General features: G+C 43.1%; 4 protein-coding genes across 27 annotated transcripts in view; all 4 read right to left on the bottom strand.

The window, feature by feature from the left end:
• LOC122990858 (protocadherin gamma-C5-like) overlaps positions 1 to 17,417 on the bottom strand; it is a 293,120-nt gene that overhangs the window by 16,402 nt on the left and 259,301 nt on the right. Inside the window, exon 1 of one of the 23 annotated variants that reach the window (XM_044364404.1) lies at positions 11,320 to 14,035. The exons of 16 other annotated variants lie outside the window; for them this stretch is intronic. In XM_044364404.1, coding sequence (XP_044220339.1) covers positions 11,320 to 13,773 — 2,454 coding nt within the window. In that variant the 5' untranslated portion in view covers positions 13,774 to 14,035. Of the gene's footprint in view, positions 1 to 654; positions 3,293 to 4,112; positions 6,735 to 11,319; positions 14,036 to 17,417 lie in introns of those variants that run through there. 6 more of the 23 variants (XM_044364402.1, XM_044364407.1, XM_044364399.1 and 3 more) reach the window with 6 other exon arrangements.
• LOC122990889 (protocadherin gamma-A11-like) overlaps positions 1 to 17,417 on the bottom strand; it is a 56,721-nt gene that overhangs the window by 11,941 nt on the left and 27,363 nt on the right. The gene's annotated exons all lie outside the window — the stretch shown is intronic.
• Positions 7,582 to 10,257, bottom strand: LOC122990869 (protocadherin gamma-C5-like). Its single transcript, XM_044364436.1, has one exon. It carries the CDS (start codon positions 10,098 to 10,100, stop codon positions 7,629 to 7,631), a length of 2,472 nt encoding a protein of 823 aa, XP_044220371.1. The 5' UTR covers positions 10,101 to 10,257; the 3' UTR covers positions 7,582 to 7,628.
• On the bottom strand, positions 14,723 to 17,343 carry LOC122990873 (protocadherin gamma-C5-like). The gene has a single exon (XM_044364440.1). The coding sequence runs from the start codon at positions 17,186 to 17,188 to the stop codon at positions 14,723 to 14,725; it is 2,466 nt and encodes an 821-aa protein (XP_044220375.1). The 5' UTR covers positions 17,189 to 17,343.

Below are 17,417 nucleotides of genomic sequence, written 5' to 3'. Positions count from 1 at the left end.
CGCAGGGGGGCATGATTTCCAAACTGGTTTCTCCCTACACCCAGTCTGTATCCATGGAAAGTATAAATTGAGCATAATTATAAATTTGTCATCCCACAAAATATTTTAAGCACATGTAAGCTATGAAACTAACTCACAGAAGACATGTCATGTATACTAGATCAAATAACCACATTTTGTTTGAGACCTATAACAGCAATAATACAGTTTATTATGGTTGCAAAATATAAAAAAGTCGCTTAATAAGATTGGCCATTGAAAAAAGGTTGAACAGAAAAATATTGATGAAACCCTAATCTCCTTTCAATTTAAGATGAAAAACTGAAGGAATGCAACATTTAACTGGTAATCATATGTTTTAGCTAAGATATGTTAATAATAATGAAACATGATACTGCAAAAAATAAAATGTGCCCTCTCACGTTGCCAGAGAGCAATAATCCCAACCGTGGTGCTGACCATAGGCTCTAGTCATAACAACCTCCGTTTGTAGCAACTATTGTGTGCTATTTGTTTCCATTATAGAGAATCAGAATACATGTTTTCTATGCACACCTATAGACAATGAACAACGATTTAGTACTGTTTTTTTTTTCAAACAAAACAAAAAGACCAAATCCAATATCACGCTATGTCTTGTGATTTTCTGCTCACCTGCTGGCTCTCAAAGGTCCAGGTGCTGTCGGGTAAAGACGCATCAAGAACACTGATCACCTCCTTAAAGTCAGTGGTGCTGCTGGGCTTAATCAAAGTGAAATCACTGTACTCTGACATTGGAGACATACAGGACCTGAAGGACTGACTCTGAGACAACATGTCTCCTCCCAGGACCTCCACGTACTTTATAGGCCCATCAGTGTTTAGCTGAATCTGCAAGTTTCTGTTGGGGTTTTTGTAATCATCACAGTCGGTCCGTCTCATGCAGCAACTACCGCTGCTTCTGCTGTTCCTGATGCATTTAACCGCTAAGATGAGAAAAGTCACCAGAGACAGCACGGACACCGAGGCCAGAGAGAGAATCAAATAAAGGGTGATTCTCCCGGTTTTCTTGCTGGGCTCGATCGTTTTCTGTCGGAGGTCCAAGATGGGCTCATGGAGACCGTCCTCCAGCAGGATGGACACCGTGACCGTGGCGGACTGGACCGGTTCCCCGTCGTCCTTGACCTCTATAAGCAGCCTCTGAGAGGAGTCGTCCTGCTCGGACACAGCGCGTTTAGTCCTCACCTCCCCTGTGTACAGATTGACCGTGAACAGAGAGGCGTCGGTGGCCTCCGCCACTTTGTAGGAGATCCAGGCGTTATGGCCCGAGTCAGCGTCCACGGCCGTCACCTTGGTAACCAGGTGACCCGCTTTAGCGGAGCGGGGCATCCTCTGATGAGAGAGGGAGCCCAGGGCAGCGGAGGAGGGGTAAATAACAGCGGGGGCATTGTCGTTCTGATCCAGGATAAAAACATGGACAGTAGCGTTGCTGCTGAGAGACGGAGAGCCCTGATCCTTTGCCTGAACCTGAATCTGAAACACCTTCAGTTTCTCATAGTCAAACGAGTGCATGCTGTAGATGCTGCCGTTATCTGAGTTAATGTAAACATAAGATGAGACAGAAACGTCCTGCACTTTAGAGTCCAGTATAGAGTAAGAAATTTTAGCGTTTTCACCAAAATCCAGGTCAGATGCTGATACTGAGTACAGTATAGACCCTGGTGCCCCATTCTCTTTTAAATACACATTATAGGAGGAATGAGAGAAAAGAGGAGGGTTGTCATTGACATCAGTAATGCTGACAGGTATAATTTTCTTACTGGACAGTGGGGGAGAGCCTGAATCAGTGGCTGTTAATTCAATATCATAGGTCACGCGGGTCTCTCTGTCTAAACCACCACTGGTAACCAGTGCATAATTATTAGAAAAAGAGGGTTTCAGATTAAAAGGAGAACCCTTAGTGAGCTGTAATGTCACTTTACCGTTATCACCAGAGTCAAGATCACGCGCACTGATCAAAGCTACTACTGTGCCACTTGGTGCATCTTCGCGTACTGGCTTTGGCTGAGAAGTGAGGACAATTTCTGGAACATTATCATTAGAGTCAATAATATCAACCTGTACGCGACAGTGGCCCTCCATTTCAGGGCTGCCTTTATCTTTTGCAGTTATATCAATGTCATATGACTTGGTAGTTTCGTAATCTAATTCCCCTTTCAGAGTGATTTCACCTGTTAAGGGGTTAATATCAAAAACTGACAATACAGAATCTGGTGTCCGAGTGCCAAATGAGAATTCAATTTCACCATTTGAACCTTCATCTGCATCTGTTGCTTTGGGCTTGATTATAACAGCCCCCTTTACACCTTTTTCACCCAAGGTTACTTTGTAAACGTTTTTTTCAAACACCGGAAAGTTATCATTTATGTCTAGCACATTTATGGTTATCTGAGAGGTTCCGGATCGTACTGGATTCCCTCCATCTAATGCTGTTAGTAATATTTTGTGAACTGCGTTTTTCTCTCGATCTAGAGGTTTTTCTAAAACAAGTTCGGGAACGGTCTTCCCACCCTCTATTTCTTTTATTTTAAGAGAACAACACTCATTTTTACTTAAAGTATACGATTTGAGTGAATTACTTCCAACGTCGGGGTCTGTTGCGCTCTCCAAAGGAAAGCGGGAGCCCACTAATGCTAATTCAGCTATTTTTAAAGATAATTCATTTGTAAGGAAACTTGGAGAATTGTCATTAATATCTCGTATTTCAATCTCAATTCGGTGTAACTGCAGTGGATCCTCAATAACTACTTGCAGAGGTAGAACACAACTGGCACTTTGTCCACATAAAGCTTCTCTGTCTATTCTGTCATTCACCACCAGCTCGCCCTTCCCCGCATCCACACTGAAATACTGCTTACCAGCCTCAGAGGCGACACGCAATTTACGTTCAAAAATCTCAGATAGTCCCAAACCCAGATCTTTGGCTATATTTCCTACCACAGAGCCCTGTTTCAGTTCCTCTGGGATGCTGTAGCGAGTCTGTCCGTTTATTGTACTCCACAAGAGAAAGAAATGATGCCACCAAAGAGCCTGCCATCTCCAGTCTCGGTATCCCATTCTCTTTGTCATCACTGATTCAGTAAAATACATCATTTCCAATCCAAAGGAACAGAGAGCATAAAGACAAAATCCATATTCCAAGAGAGTGACATATCCCGTTAAAACGATGCTTGTTCATGGTCAAAGATAAAAAAAAAAGAAGATACAACCATATACTCCGTGTATATGAACCATTTACCTTCTCTCCTTCCACCCGGAGTATTGTGGTTTTGGTGCTGAAGCTGCATGGGGGAGGGAGTAGATCTCTTTGTACAGTTCTGAATGCTATTGGTGCACAGCATCTACCTCTCACATCCAATGAGAGGGAAACAGAGCAGCACTGTTAAAGACACACTAGCCCCCCTGCACTGTCATGACAGAGCAAGTGAAACACTACAAGGAGATGCCGATTGACATTACCATGACTTTGGTAAATGTAAAGTAAATCAATGTATTAAATCAGTCTCCGTATATCTTAAAAAAATATATGTACTGTTGACATTTGATTTCACTGAGACCAAATCTATTTCCCTTGTTTTTGATTTCTAATGTGTAAATCCCATCATCTCTGTATATGTAAGTAAATAAGTTCAGTAAATGTAATAAGTGAAAATAATTAAGTGTGTTAGTTTAATGTTCATGTATTTTCAATGTTACTCCTTTACAGCTGAGTAAGCGGCCATCAGCAATAAATCTATTATCGTGCCCTCTGTACGCCCCTCGGGTCAGGGTCGCTGTTCATCGCTGTGGTGCTGAAACACTCAGCTCGAAAAGCCATTCAACATCCAACACACTCCTCGGGTCAAATTATAACAGCTGCTGTGCCACAAAAGTTGTCGATGTAAAGAACAAATATCAATAGCTTTCATTTAGAACAAAAGTATATATTTTCATTTCAAATATATTGACTAACGTGGTAACAAACATCCAGAATCTGTTGAATTGCCTCGTTATTCAATGTTTTGATTCCTGTAGCTTAAATAATGATCTTACAAAATCTGCACATTTAATTTTTTCCTGTACTCTCTGCTTACCTGTTGGCTCTCAAAGGTCCAGGTGCTGTCGGGTAAAGACGCATCAAGAACACTGATCACCTCCTTAAAGTCAGTGGTGCTGCTGGGCTTAATCAAAGTGAAATCACTGTACTCTGACATTGGAGACATACAGGACCTGAAGGACTGACTCTGAGACAACATGTCTCCTCCCAGGACCTCCACGTACTTTATAGGCCCATCGGTGTTTAGCTGAATCTGCAAGTTTCTGTTGGGGTTTTTGTAATCATCACAGTCGGTCCGTCTCATGCAGCAACTACCGCTGCTTCTGCTGTTCCTGATGCATTTAACCGCTAAGATGAGAAAAGTCACCAGAGACAGCACGGACACCGAGGCCAGAGAGAGAATCAAATAAAGGGTGATTCTCCCGGTTTTCTTGCTGGGCTCGATCGTTTTCTGTCGGAGGTCTAAGATGGGCTCATGGAGACCGTCCTCTAGCAGGATGGACACCGTGACTGTGGCGGACTGCACCGGTTCCCCGTCGTCCTTGACCTCTATAAGCAGCCTCTGAGAGGAGTCGTCCTGCTCGGACACAGCGCGTTTAGTCCTCACCTCCCCTGTGTACAGATTGACCGTGAACAGAGAGGCGTCTGTGGCCTCCGCCACTTTGTAGGAGATCCAGGCGTTATGGCCCGAGTCAGCGTCCACGGCCGTCACCTTAGTAACCAGGTGACCCGCTTTAGCGGAGCGGGGCATCCTCTGATGAGAGAGGGAGCCCAGGGCAGCGGAGGAGGGGTAAATAACAGCGGGGGCATTGTCGTTCTGATCCAGGATAAAAACATGGACAGTAGCGTTGCTGCTGAGAGACGGAGAGCCCTGGTCCTTTGCCTGAACCTGAATCTGAAACACCTTCAGTTTCTCATAGTCAAACGAGTGCATGCTGTAGATGCTGCCGTTATCTGAGTTAATGTAAACATAAGATGAAACGGAAACGTCCTGCACTTTAGAGTCCAGTATAGAGTAAGAAATTTTGGCGTTTTCACCATAATCCAGGTCAGATGCTGATACTGAGTATAGTATAGACCCTGGTACCCCATTCTCTTTTAAATACACATTATAGGTCTGCTGAGTGAATACAGGAGGGTTGTCATTTACATCAGTGATGCTGACAGGAATAGTTTTCTTACTGGACAGGGGAGGAGAGCCTGAATCAGTGGCTGTTACCTCAATATTATACTCTGCAAAACTCTCTCGGTCTAAAACACCACTTGTAATTAGTGCGTAATTATTAGAAAAAGAGGGTTTTAAACTGAAGGGAGAACCCTTTGCGAGATTTAACGTCACTTTACCGTTATTACCGTGGTCGAGGTCTCTTGCAGCGATTAATGCTACAACTGTGCCTCTTGGTGCATCCTCACGTACCGGGTTTGGGTTGGAAGTGAGCACTATTTCGGGAGCATTGTCGTTAATGTCTATAACTACTACTTGTACACGACAGTGGCCTTCCATCTCAGGAACCCCTTTGTCTTTTGCAGTAATACGTAGTTCATGCATTGCACTGCTTTCATAATCTAATTGTCCTACCAAGGAAATTTCACCTGTAACGGAATGCAACTGAAAAATAGATAACAACGATTGGTCTGTGTGCTCAGAAAATGCGTATTCAATCTCCCCGTTAACACCCTCATCTGCGTCTGTTGCCTCAACTTTTACTAGGACAGAACCAGCGACACTATTTTCATGCACAGTTACATTATACAACGGCCTTTTGAAAACAGGCACGTTGTCGTTGTTGTCGAGTACAGTAACTATGATTTTTGTAGTTCCACTTTTCACAGGATTGCCCCCGTCTAAAGCTGTCAGTAATAACTGATGGACGCTTTGTTTCTCTCTGTCAAGTGATTTCTCAAGTACTAATTCCGGAACTTGTCGGTCACCAGACAACTCTTTCATTTTCAAACTAAAACACTCGTTTTTACTTAGAGTGTAAGACTTTACTGAATTACTACCAACATCCAGATCCCGTGCAGTGTCTAAGGGAAAGCGTATGCCAGTGGCTGTAGATTCTGCTATCTTTAATGATCGCTCCTCTGTTATAAAAATGGGAGAATTGTCGTTTATGTCCCTTATTTCTATTTCTATCCGGTGTAGCTGTAGCGGATTCTCTGTTACAACCTGTAAAGGCAACACACAGCTGGCGCTTTGTCCGCATAAAGACTCTCTGTCTATTCTGTCATTCACCACCAGCTCGCCCTTCCCCGCATCCACACTGAAATACTGCTCACCAGCCTCAGAAGCGACACGCAATTTTCGGTCAAAAATGTCTGATAGTCCCAAACCCAGATCTCTGGCTAGATTTCCTACCACAGAGCCCCGTTTTAGTTCCTCCGGGATGCTGTATCGAGTCTGTCCATCTATTGTATTCCACAAGAGAAAGAAATGATGCCACCACAGCGCCTGCCATCTCCAGTCTCGGTATCCCATTCTCTTTGTCATCCCCGGTCCGTTAGAATACATTATTTCCCATCGAGATATTCGTCAACATAACCCAAAATTCAAAGCCATTGCCATAATGGACACTCCAATGTTAATAAATCCTTAAATAATTGGTGATAAAATATATATTCCGTACGCCTTCGAATAATCGCATCTCCTCTCCAGCTCTGAGCACTGTGAGGGTAACTGTGGTGAGACTGAACGGGGGATGGAGTAGATCTCTTTGTACAGTTCTGTGTGCTATTGGTTCACAGCATCCATCTCTGCTATCCAATCACAGAGCGCTAACTGCGCATAAAGCTACTGCACCCCCTCAAAGTCTCAATGCACTTTGACAAATGTAACATAAGGAAACCTCAGATTTGTGTGATAATTGTCTCTGTAGGACATTAAATCAGAATTCAACTAATGAAAAATATAGAGATTTTAATTTCAAAACCCCAAGTCCACTGGACACCTTAATTCCAAAGTATTGATAATCATTCCAATACTATTAATAAATTAATAACCTTAACACTTTTAACTGTAAAATATATTTTACAAAATTCAATTCCCAAGCTATTATAACATGTTGTATCCCACTTATACAATGTCTGATAAAAATGGAAATATAGGCTATGCGCAGTGTATAATAAATTGTGATCATCATTCCTGCTGTTGTTACTTTAGTGAAACATATTCAAAGCAAATTTCTGGACATAATTAATAGATTGGAGTTTTAAGAGAAGGATACTACCTACTTCCACAATATCTGTCTAATATAATAGTGATTCTTAAACCAACCCCCCAAAAAATCTCTAGTCATACACATTGTGGTGTTGTATTTAAGAAAGCCTAGGAAGCACGGCTCTATAAGCAGAAACAAGTTTTAAATTTTTAAATATAGAGTGAAATCAAAATACAGAATTCATAAATGTTTACACTGCCCGTAGAATAGTCTAATTTAATTCAAGTTCATTCAAAACAGTTTGAAATTATATGTCACATTAGTTCAGATTTTTGGTATAATTTTTTATTTCAGGCAATAAAATAAATCTATGTATAATGATGTGTATAACAGGTCTACTGTTTTCTGCTCACCTGCTGGCTCTCAAAGGTCCAAGTGCTGTCGGGTAAAGACGCATCAAGAACACTGATCACCTCCTTAAAGTCAGTGGTGCTGCTGGGCTTAATCAAAGTGAAATCACTGTACTCTGACATTGGAGACATACAGGATCTGAAGGACTGACTCTGAGACATCATGTCTCCTCCGAGGACCTCCACGTACTTTATAGGCCCATCAGTGTTTAGCTGAATCTGCAGGTTTCTGTTGGGGTTCTTATAATCATCACAGTCGGTCCGTCTCATGCAGCAACTACCGCTGCTTCTGCTGTTCCTGATGCATTTTACCGCTAAGATGAGAAAAGTCACCAGAGACAGCACGGACACCGAGGCCAGAGAGAGAATCAAATAAAGGGTGATTCTCCCGGTTTTCTTGCTGGGCTCGATCGTTTTCTGTCGGAGGTCCAAAATGGGCTCATGGAGACCGTCCTCCAGCAGGATGGACACCGTGACCGTGGCGGACTGGACCGGTTCCCCGTCGTCCTTGACCTCTATTAGCAGCCTCTGAGAGGAGTCGTCCTGCTCGGACACAGCGCGTTTAGTCCTCACCTCCCCTGTGTACAGATTGACCGTGAACAGAGAGGCGTCGGTGGCCTCCGCCACTTTGTAGGAGATCCAGGCGTTATGGCCCGAGTCAGCGTCCACGGCCGTCACCTTGGTAACCAGGTGACCCGCTTTAGCGGAGCGGGGCATCCTCTGATGAGAGAGGGAGCCCAGGGCAGCGGAGGAGGGGTAAATAACAGCGGGGGCATTGTCGTTCTGATCCAGGATAAAAACATGGACAGTAGCGTTGCTGCTGAGAGACGGAGAGCCCTGGTCCTTTGCCTGAACCTGAATCTGAAACACCTTCAGTTTCTCATAGTCAAACGAGTGCATGCTGTAGATGCTGCCGTTATCTGAGTTAATGTAAACATAAGATGAGACAGAAACGTCCTGCACTTTAGAGTCCAGTATAGAGTAAGAAATTTTAGCGTTTTCACCAAAATCCAGATCAGATGCTGATACTGAGTACAGTATAGAGCCTGGTACCCCGTTCTCTTTTAAGTATACAGCATAGGTGCGCTGTGTGAATATAGGTGGGTTATCATTTACATCCGTAATAGTGACATTTATAGTCTTTTTGGTCGACAGAGGAGGAGAGCCTAAATCAGTGGCTGTTATCTCAATATTATACTCCGAGGAACTCTCCCGGTCTAAGGCACCACTCGTAACCAGCGCGTAATTATCAGAAAAAGAGGGTTTCAGATTAAAAGGTGAACTCTTGGGGAGCTGTAATGTCACTTTACCGTTATCGCCAGAGTCAAGGTCTCGTGCACTAATTAAAGCTACTACAGTACCACTTGGTGCGTCCTCGGGCACAGCGTTTGGTTGGGAGGTCAGAAATATATTTGGAGCATTATCGTTAACATCTAACACTTCAATATGGACAGTACAATGCCCCTCCATTCTCGGAGTCCCTTTGTCTCTTGCAGAAATGTCAATTTCATAATTTGCACTAGTTTCGAAATCTAATTTCCCCATAAGACGCATTTCTCCGGTCAATGAATCAATATCAAACACAGATAGGACAATGTCTGGTGTGTGCGTCCCAAATGAATACTCTACTTCTCCATTCAGACCATCATCAGTATCTTTTGCTGTAAGTTTTATGATTGATGCACCTTGTATACTATTTTCACTTATGGAGACTTTATAAATATTTTTCTCAAATACAGGAAAATTGTCGTTATTATCAAGCACATTTATTGTTATCTGAGAAGTCCCAGATTTTACTGGGTTCCCCCCATCCAGAGCTGTAAGTTGAAGCTGATGTCTGGCCTTTTTCTCCCTGTCGAGAGATTTAGATAAGACCAGCTCTGGTACTTTCCTCCCACCGGACACATCTTTTATCTTTAAACTAAAAAAATCATCTTTATTCAAAGTATACGACCTTACTGAATTAACTCCAACGTCAAGATCTTGTGCGGTCTCCAAAGGAAAACGTGCCCCTGCCGCTGTCGACTCTGCTATTTGTAATATTATATCTTGCGAAGGGAATCTTGGAGAATTATCATTAATATCTTGTATCTCTACCTCAACCCGGTACAGTTGTAGCGGGTTATCTATGACAACTTGAAGAGTCAACACACAGCTGGTGCTTTGTCCACACAAAGCCTCTCTGTCTATTCTGTCATTCACCACCAGCTCGCCCTTCCCCGCATCCACACTGAAATGCTGCTTACCAGCCTCAGAGGCGACACGCAGCTTACGGTCAAAAATCTCAGATAGTCCCAAACCCAGATCTTTGGCTAGATTTCCTACCACAGATCCCTGTTTTAGCTCCTCCGGGATGCTGTAACGAGTCTGTCCGTCTATTGTATTCCACAAGAGAAAGAAATGATGCCACCAAAGCGCCTGCCATCTCCAGACTCGGTATCCCATTCTCTTTGTCATCCTCGGTTCGTTAGAATTATTTCCCAATAAGGTAATCGAAACGAAGATAGTTGCCACCCATTGCCAAAAAACAGTAACCAAAAACAAAGCTCCGATGTCGCTTCATAATAAAAATTTAAATCGATATTTTTCTTTTTAATTCCGATAAGAGCATCACTCCCTCTCATCCAGCTCCTCGCAATGTGAGCGTTTACGCTGCTGAGGCTGCATGGGGGAGGGAGTAGATCTCTTTGTACAGTTCTACGTTTCATTGGTTCATAACATCCATCTCTATCATCCAATAAGAAGGGGGTGAGCAGTGCTTTTAAAGACACAGCCGCCCTTGAAATATTCTAACTTAATACAATAGGAGAGTGTGAAGGAAATTGTAGGATGTCAGCAGTTGCAGGACATCAATAAAGTCAATGTGAATAAAATGAAAGTTGATCATAAAAAAAATAAATACTGTCTGTGTTCTGCTTATTTGAACTTTTTAAACCAGTATTCTGAGATTTGAATTAGAAAAACAAACGTAACAAAACATTTCAAATAATGTTAGAATAGCATATATTACAAATATAAAACAATATAAATAACATCCTAGTTTGTTCAAAAAAGCTAAGCAACTGTTATTGTGGATTTTTATAGGTGAATGAGAGCAGTTTAGCCCTGCGTAGTAAGGAAGCATTTTAAAGGTTTCGCTGTCCAAATGTGTGGTGCTGAAACAAAATGGCATTCATAGAGTCCCGTAACAGCATACCCAACACCTATTAGAAATTACCGTTGCACGCAAACAGAGCTGATCTGAGAACAAAACCTGACCTTTGATATAATGTAGTCCTATGTAGCAGGAACAAGGCATGGACAACAGATCCATATAATAAACAAGATGTGTTGACGAAGACGACTGGGTTGAAAGGAAGACATAGTGGTAGAAACCTGAATATTTTATTGCTTTGCTACAACGCAACGAAACAATATTATTTAACGTGATAATAAGTATATACAAAGCGTACAATGGCCAAGAGCTAATATCACCGGAATACAATGACTATTTAGCCTAAAGGAACGAAAAGTAAAAAATAAAAATATTTGTTAAGGGTCTATGTATTGTACCCTGAAACACCACTAGCACATTTTAAACGCCATCTTATAAGAAGGCAGTTATATAAATGGTTTATAAAAATGAAATACAACAATATAAAATTACATGGTAGGTCTATCATTGTTTTCTGCTCACCTGCTGGCTCTCAAAGGTCCAGGTGCTGTCGGGTAGAGAAGCATCCAAGACACTGATCACCTCCTTAAAGTCAGTGGTGCTGCTGGGCTTAATCAAAGTGAAATCACTGTACTCTGACATTGGAGACATACAGGACCTGAAGGACTGACTCTGAGACATCATGTCTCCTCCGAGGACCTCCACGTACTTTATAGGCCCATCAGTGTTTAGCTGAATCTGCAGGTTTCTGTTGGGGTTCTTATAATCATCACAGTCGGTCCGTCTCATGCAGCAACTACCGCTGCTTCTGCTGTTCCTGATGCATTTAACCGCTAAGATGAGAAAAGTCACCAGAGACAGCACGGACACCGAGGCCAGAGAGAGAATCAAATAAAGGGTGATTCTCCCGGTTTTCTTGCTGGGCTCGATCGTTTTCTGTCGGAGGTCTAAGATGGGCTCATGGAGACCGTCCTCTAGCAGGATGGACACAGTGACCGTGGCGGACTGGACCGGTTCCCCGTCGTCCTTGACCTCTATTAGCAGCCTCTGAGAGGAGTCGTCCTGCTCGGACACAGCGCGTTTAGTCCTCACCTCCCCTGTGTACAGATTGACCGTGAACAGAGAGGCGTCTGTGGCCTCCGCCACTTTGTAGGAGATCCAGGCGTTATGGCCCGAGTCAGCGTCCACGGCCGTCACCTTAGTAACCAGGTGACCCGCTTTAGCGGAGCGGGGCATCCTCTGATGAGAGAGGGAGCCCAGGGCAGCGGAGGAGGGGTAAATAACAGCGGGGGCATTGTCGTTCTGATCCAGGATAAAAATATGGACAGTAGCGTTGCTGCTGAGAGACGGAGAGCCCTGGTCCTTTGCCTGAACCTGAATCTGAAACACCTTCAGTTTCTCATAGTCAAACGAGTGCATGCTGTAGATGCTGCCGTTATCTGAGTTGATGTAAACATAAGATGAGACAGAAACGTCCTGCACTTTAGAGTCCAGTATAGAGTAAGAAATTTTAGCGTTTTCACCAAAATCCAGGTCAGATGCTGATACTGAGTACAGTATAGACCCTGGTACCCCATTCTCTTTTAAATACACATTATAGGTCTGCTGAGTGAATACAGGAGGGTTGTCATTGACATCAGTGATGCTGACAGGTATAATTTTCTTACTGGACAGGGGAGGAGAGCCTGAATCAATGGCTGTTATCTCAATATTATACTCAGAGAAAGTCTCTCGGTCTAAATGACCACTAGTAACCAGTGCGTAATTATTAGAAAATGAGGGTTTTAGAGTGAAAGGAGAACCTTTGGGTAGTTTCAGTGTCACTTTGCTATTATTACCGGAGTCAGCGTCACGTGCATTGAGTAAAGCCACCACTGTGCCACTTGGTGCGTCTTCGCGCACTGGCTGCGGTTCAGAGGTCAGGACAATTTCTGGAGTGTTATCATTAACATCAACAACATCTATCTGTACACGACAGTGACTCTCCATTTCGGGAACCCCCTTGTCTTTCGCAGTTATTTCAATTTTATAGGACGTGGCTCTTTCATAATCTAAACCTCCTTTCAAATATATTTCTCCCGTTACTGAATTTATTTCAAACACTGATGAGACCGAATCAGGTGTCCGCGGGCCAAAAGAAAATTCAACTTCTCCGTTTGGTCCCTCGTCAGCATCGGTTGCTGTAATTTTGATAACAAAGGTATCTTTTGCAGTATTCTCTTCTAAGGAAACTTTATATGTATTTTTGTCAAATACTGGGAAATTGTCGTTGTTATCAAGTACTGTAATTGTTATCTGCGAAGTACCAGACATGACTGGGTTTCCCCCGTCTAATGCAGTCAGAAGTAGCCGATGAACTGCTTTCTTCTCCCGGTCAAGAGGCTTCTCTAACACTAACTCTGGGACCGTTTTACCATCTTCAACCTCCTTCATTTTCAACGTAAAACAGTCGTTTTTAGTCAAAGTGTAAGATTTTACCGAATTACTTCCAACGTCTGAATCCTCTGCACTCTCCAAAAGAAAACGAGTCCCAACTGCTGCAGATTCAGCAATTTTCAAAGTCATTTCTTTTGTATGAAATCTGGGTGAATTATCGTTTATATCTTTTATTTCCACCTCAATCCGATGTAAACTTAGAGGGTTTTCAAGAACAACCTGCAAAGGCAACACACAGCTGGCGCTTTGAGAGCACAAAGCCTCTCTGTCTATTCTGTCATTGACCACCAGCTCGCCCTTCCCCGCATCCACACTGAAATACTGCTCACCAGCCTCAGAGGCGACACGCAGCTTACGGTCAAAAATGTCTGATAGTCCTAAACCCAGATCTCTGGCTAGATTTCCTACCACAGAGCCCTGTTTTAGTTCCTCCGGAATGGTGTATCGAGTCTGTCCGTCTATTGTACTCCACAAGAGAAAGAAATAATGCCACCAAAGAGCCTGCCATCTCCAGTCTCGGTATCCCATTCTCTTTGTCATCCCTGATCCGTTAGAATATGTTATTTCCCATCGAGGATATCGAGGTTAATATCCAGTTCGAAGGAGCATTAGCTATTCCCAGAAAAATAAATGATGCATTTTTGTTCATGTTTGAACCTTAAATTGAAAAATCTTATTCAACTCCGTGTGTATGACTGCATCGCCCATCATCCTCCAGCTCTTTGCATTGTTAACGTTTATGGTGCTGAGGATGCAAGGAGGAGGGGGTAGATCTCTTTGTACAGTTCTGTATGCGATTGGTGCGCAGCAGCCATCAGTGGCATCCAATAGGAAGAGGGCTGTGTGGTGCTTTTAAAGACACAGCTGCGCTTATGGGAATCTGCTAATGCACTGTTATGTGTGATATGTATAAGATTCATCTTATTCTTATGCCTTTTGAAATTGTACTGCTGAAACATTATGCAAATCAAATAATCAAACAAAATGTTAATTCCCGGAAAATAATATTCACCAAATTAACAGAACTAAGCCAAGTCCAAAACTCAAACCTCTCTAACAAGGCAGTGTGAAGAGCTATTGCCGTTCTCAAAATCTGGAATCACCTATATTGGCTTTTTTTTTTTTTTTTTTTAAAGAAGAAAATCCGTTGCCACCATCACAAAACTAAAGCACATGGCTTGTAATTATCGAGTCATTTAGAGGGAATCCTTTTGACAAAGTTTTGAAGCAATGAAATGGGGAAGTGTTACTGAATACATCAAATTCTTGGATACGTAGTTTATAACAACATTAACCAAGTGTAACAATACCACAGTGCTCACTGTATATTTTTCAGCATTATGCAGCTGGTAAAACAAACCTGAGCAGGCCAGTTCTCAGTATATATAACGAAGATAGCATTACCAGAAGACAACTAAATATCACGTAAATTATTTAAATATAGAAATTTGAAATTATGGATTATGTAGACATCAAATTAAATAAACTGTCATCTGCTCACCTGCTGGCTCTCAAAGGTCCAGGTGCTGTCGGGTAGAGACGCATCAAGAACACTGATCACCTCCTTAAAGTCAGTGGTGCTGCTGGGCTTAATCAAAGTGAAATCACTGTACTCTGACATTGGAGACATACAGGACCTGAAGGACTGACTCTGAGACATCATGTCTCCTCCGAGGACCTCCACGTACTTTATAGGCCCATCAGTGTTGAGTTGAATCTGCAGGTTTCTGTTGGGGTTCTTGTAATCATCACAGTCGGTCCGTCTCATGCAGCAACTACCGCTGCTTCTGCTGTTCCTGATGCATTTTACCGCTAAGATGAGAAAAGTCACCAGAGACAGCACGGACACCGAGGCCAGAGAGAGAATCAAATAAAGGGTGATTCTCCCGGTTTTCTTGCTGGGCTCGATCGTTTTCTGTCGGAGGTCTAAGATGGGCTCATGGAGACCGTCCTCCAGCAGGATGGACACCGTGACCGTGGCGGACTGGACCGGTTCCCCATCGTCCTTGACCTCTATTAGCAGCCTCTGAGAGGAGTCGTCCTGCTCGGACACAGCGCGTTTAGTCCTCACCTCCCCTGTGTACAAATTGACCGTGAACAGAGAGGCGTCGGTGGCCTCCGCCACTTTGTAGGAGATCCAGGCGTTATGGCCCGAGTCAGCGTCCACGGCCGTTACCTTAGTAACCAGGTGACCCGCTTTAGCGGAGCGGGGCATCCTCTGATGAGAGAGGGAGCCCAGAGCAGCGGAGGAGGGGTAAATAACAGCGGGGGCATTGTCGTTTTGATCCAGGATAAAAACATGGACAGTAGCGTTGCTGCTGAGAGACGGAGAGCCCTGGTCCTTTGCCTGAACCTGAATCTGAAACACCTTCAGTTTCTCATAGTCAAACGAGTGCATGCTGTAGATGCTGCCGTTATCTGAGTTAATGTAAACATAAGATGAGACAGAAACGTCCTGCACTTTAGAGTCCAGTATAGAGTAAGAAACTTTAGCGTTTTCACCATAATCCAGGTCAGATGCTGATACTGAGTACAGTATAGAGCCTGCTACCCCATTCTCTTTTAAATACACATTATAGGAAGGCTGAGTGAATAGAGGAGGGTTATCATTTACATCAGTGATGCTGACAGGTATAATTTTCTTACTGGACAGGGGAGGAGAGCCTGAATCAATGGCTGTTATCTCAATGTTATACTCAGAAAAAGTCTCTCGGTCTAAATGACCACTAGTAACCAGTGCGTAATTATTAGAAAATGAGGGTTTTAGAGTGAAAGGAGAACCTTTGGGTAGTTTCAGTGTCACTTTGCTATTATTACCGGAGTCAGCGTCACGTGCATTGAGTAAAGCCACCACTGTGCCACTTGGTGCGTCTTCGCGCACTGGCTGCGGTTCAGAGGTCAGGACAATTTCTGGAGTGTTATCATTAACATCAACAACATCTATCTGTACACGACAGTGACTCTCCATTTCAGGAACCCCCTTGTCTTTCGCAGTTATTTCAATTTTATAGGACGTGGCTCTTTCATAATCTAAACCTCCTTTCAAATATATTTCTCCCGTTACTGAATTTATTTCAAACACTGATGAGACCGAATCAGGTGTCCGCGGGCCAAAAGAAAATTCAACTTCTCCGTTTGGTCCCTCGTCAGCATCAGTTGCTGTAATTTTGATAACAAAGGTGTCTTTTGCAGTATTCTCTTCTAAGGAAACTTTATATGTATTTTCATCGAAAACTGGGAAATTGTCGTTTACGTCAAGCACAGTGATAGTTATCTGCGAAGTACCAGACATGACTGGGTTTCCCCCGTCTAATGCAGTCAGAAGTAGCCGATGAACTGCTTTCTTCTCCCGGTCAAGAGGCTTCTCTAACACTAACTCTGGGACCGTTTTACCATCTTCAACCTCCTTCATTTTCAACGTAAAACAGTCGTTTTTAGTCAAAGTGTAAGATTTTACCGAATTACTTCCAACGTCTGAATCCTCTGCACTCTCCAAAAGAAAACGAGTCCCAACTGCTGCAGATTCAGCAATTTTCAAAGACATTTCTTTTGTATGAAACCTGGGTGAATTATCATTTATATCTTTTATTTCTACCTCAATCCGATGTAAACTTAGAGGGTTTTCAAGAACAACCTGCAAAGGCAACACACAGCTGGCGCTTTGAGCGCACAAAGCCTCTCTGTCTATTCTGTCATTTACCACCAGCTCGCCCTTCCCCGCATCCACACTGAAATACTGCTCACCAGTCTCAGAGGCGACACGCAGCTTACGGTCAAAAATGTCTGATAGTCCTAAACCCAGATCCTTGGCAAGATTTCCTACCACAGAGCCCTGTTTTAGTTCTTCCGGGATGGTATATCGAGTCTGTCCGTCTATTGTACTCCACAAGAGAAAGAAATAATGCCACCAAAGAGCCTGCCATCTCCAGTCTCGGTATCCCATTCTCTTTGTCATCCCTGATCCGTTAGAATATGTTATTTCCCATCGAGGATATCGAGGTTAATATCCAGTTCGAAGGAGCATTAGCTAGTCCCCTAAAAATATATGATGTATTTTTGTTCATGTTTGAACCTTAGATTAAAAAAAAAAATCTTATTCAACTCCGTGTGTATGACTGCATCGCCCATCGTCCTCCAGCTCTTTGCATTGTTAACGTTTATGGTGCTGAGGATGCAAGGAGGAG

The sequence above is a fragment of the Thunnus albacares genome, chromosome 10, assembly GCF_914725855.1.
Source record: "Thunnus albacares chromosome 10, fThuAlb1.1, whole genome shotgun sequence".
NCBI lineage: Eukaryota > Metazoa > Chordata > Actinopteri > Scombriformes > Scombridae > Thunnus > Thunnus albacares.
Note: the sequence above shows the minus strand (reverse complement) of the source record. Positions and strands in the feature narration are given on the sequence as shown.

Excerpts from the sequence above, each read along its gene's own strand:
- LOC122990873 (XM_044364440.1), bottom strand. The coding sequence starts at position 17,188 with ATGACAAAGAGAATGGGATACCGAGACTGGAGATGGCAGGCTCTTTGG.
- LOC122990869 (XM_044364436.1), bottom strand. The coding sequence starts at position 10,100 with ATGACAAAGAGAATGGGATACCGAGTCTGGAGATGGCAGGCGCTTTGG.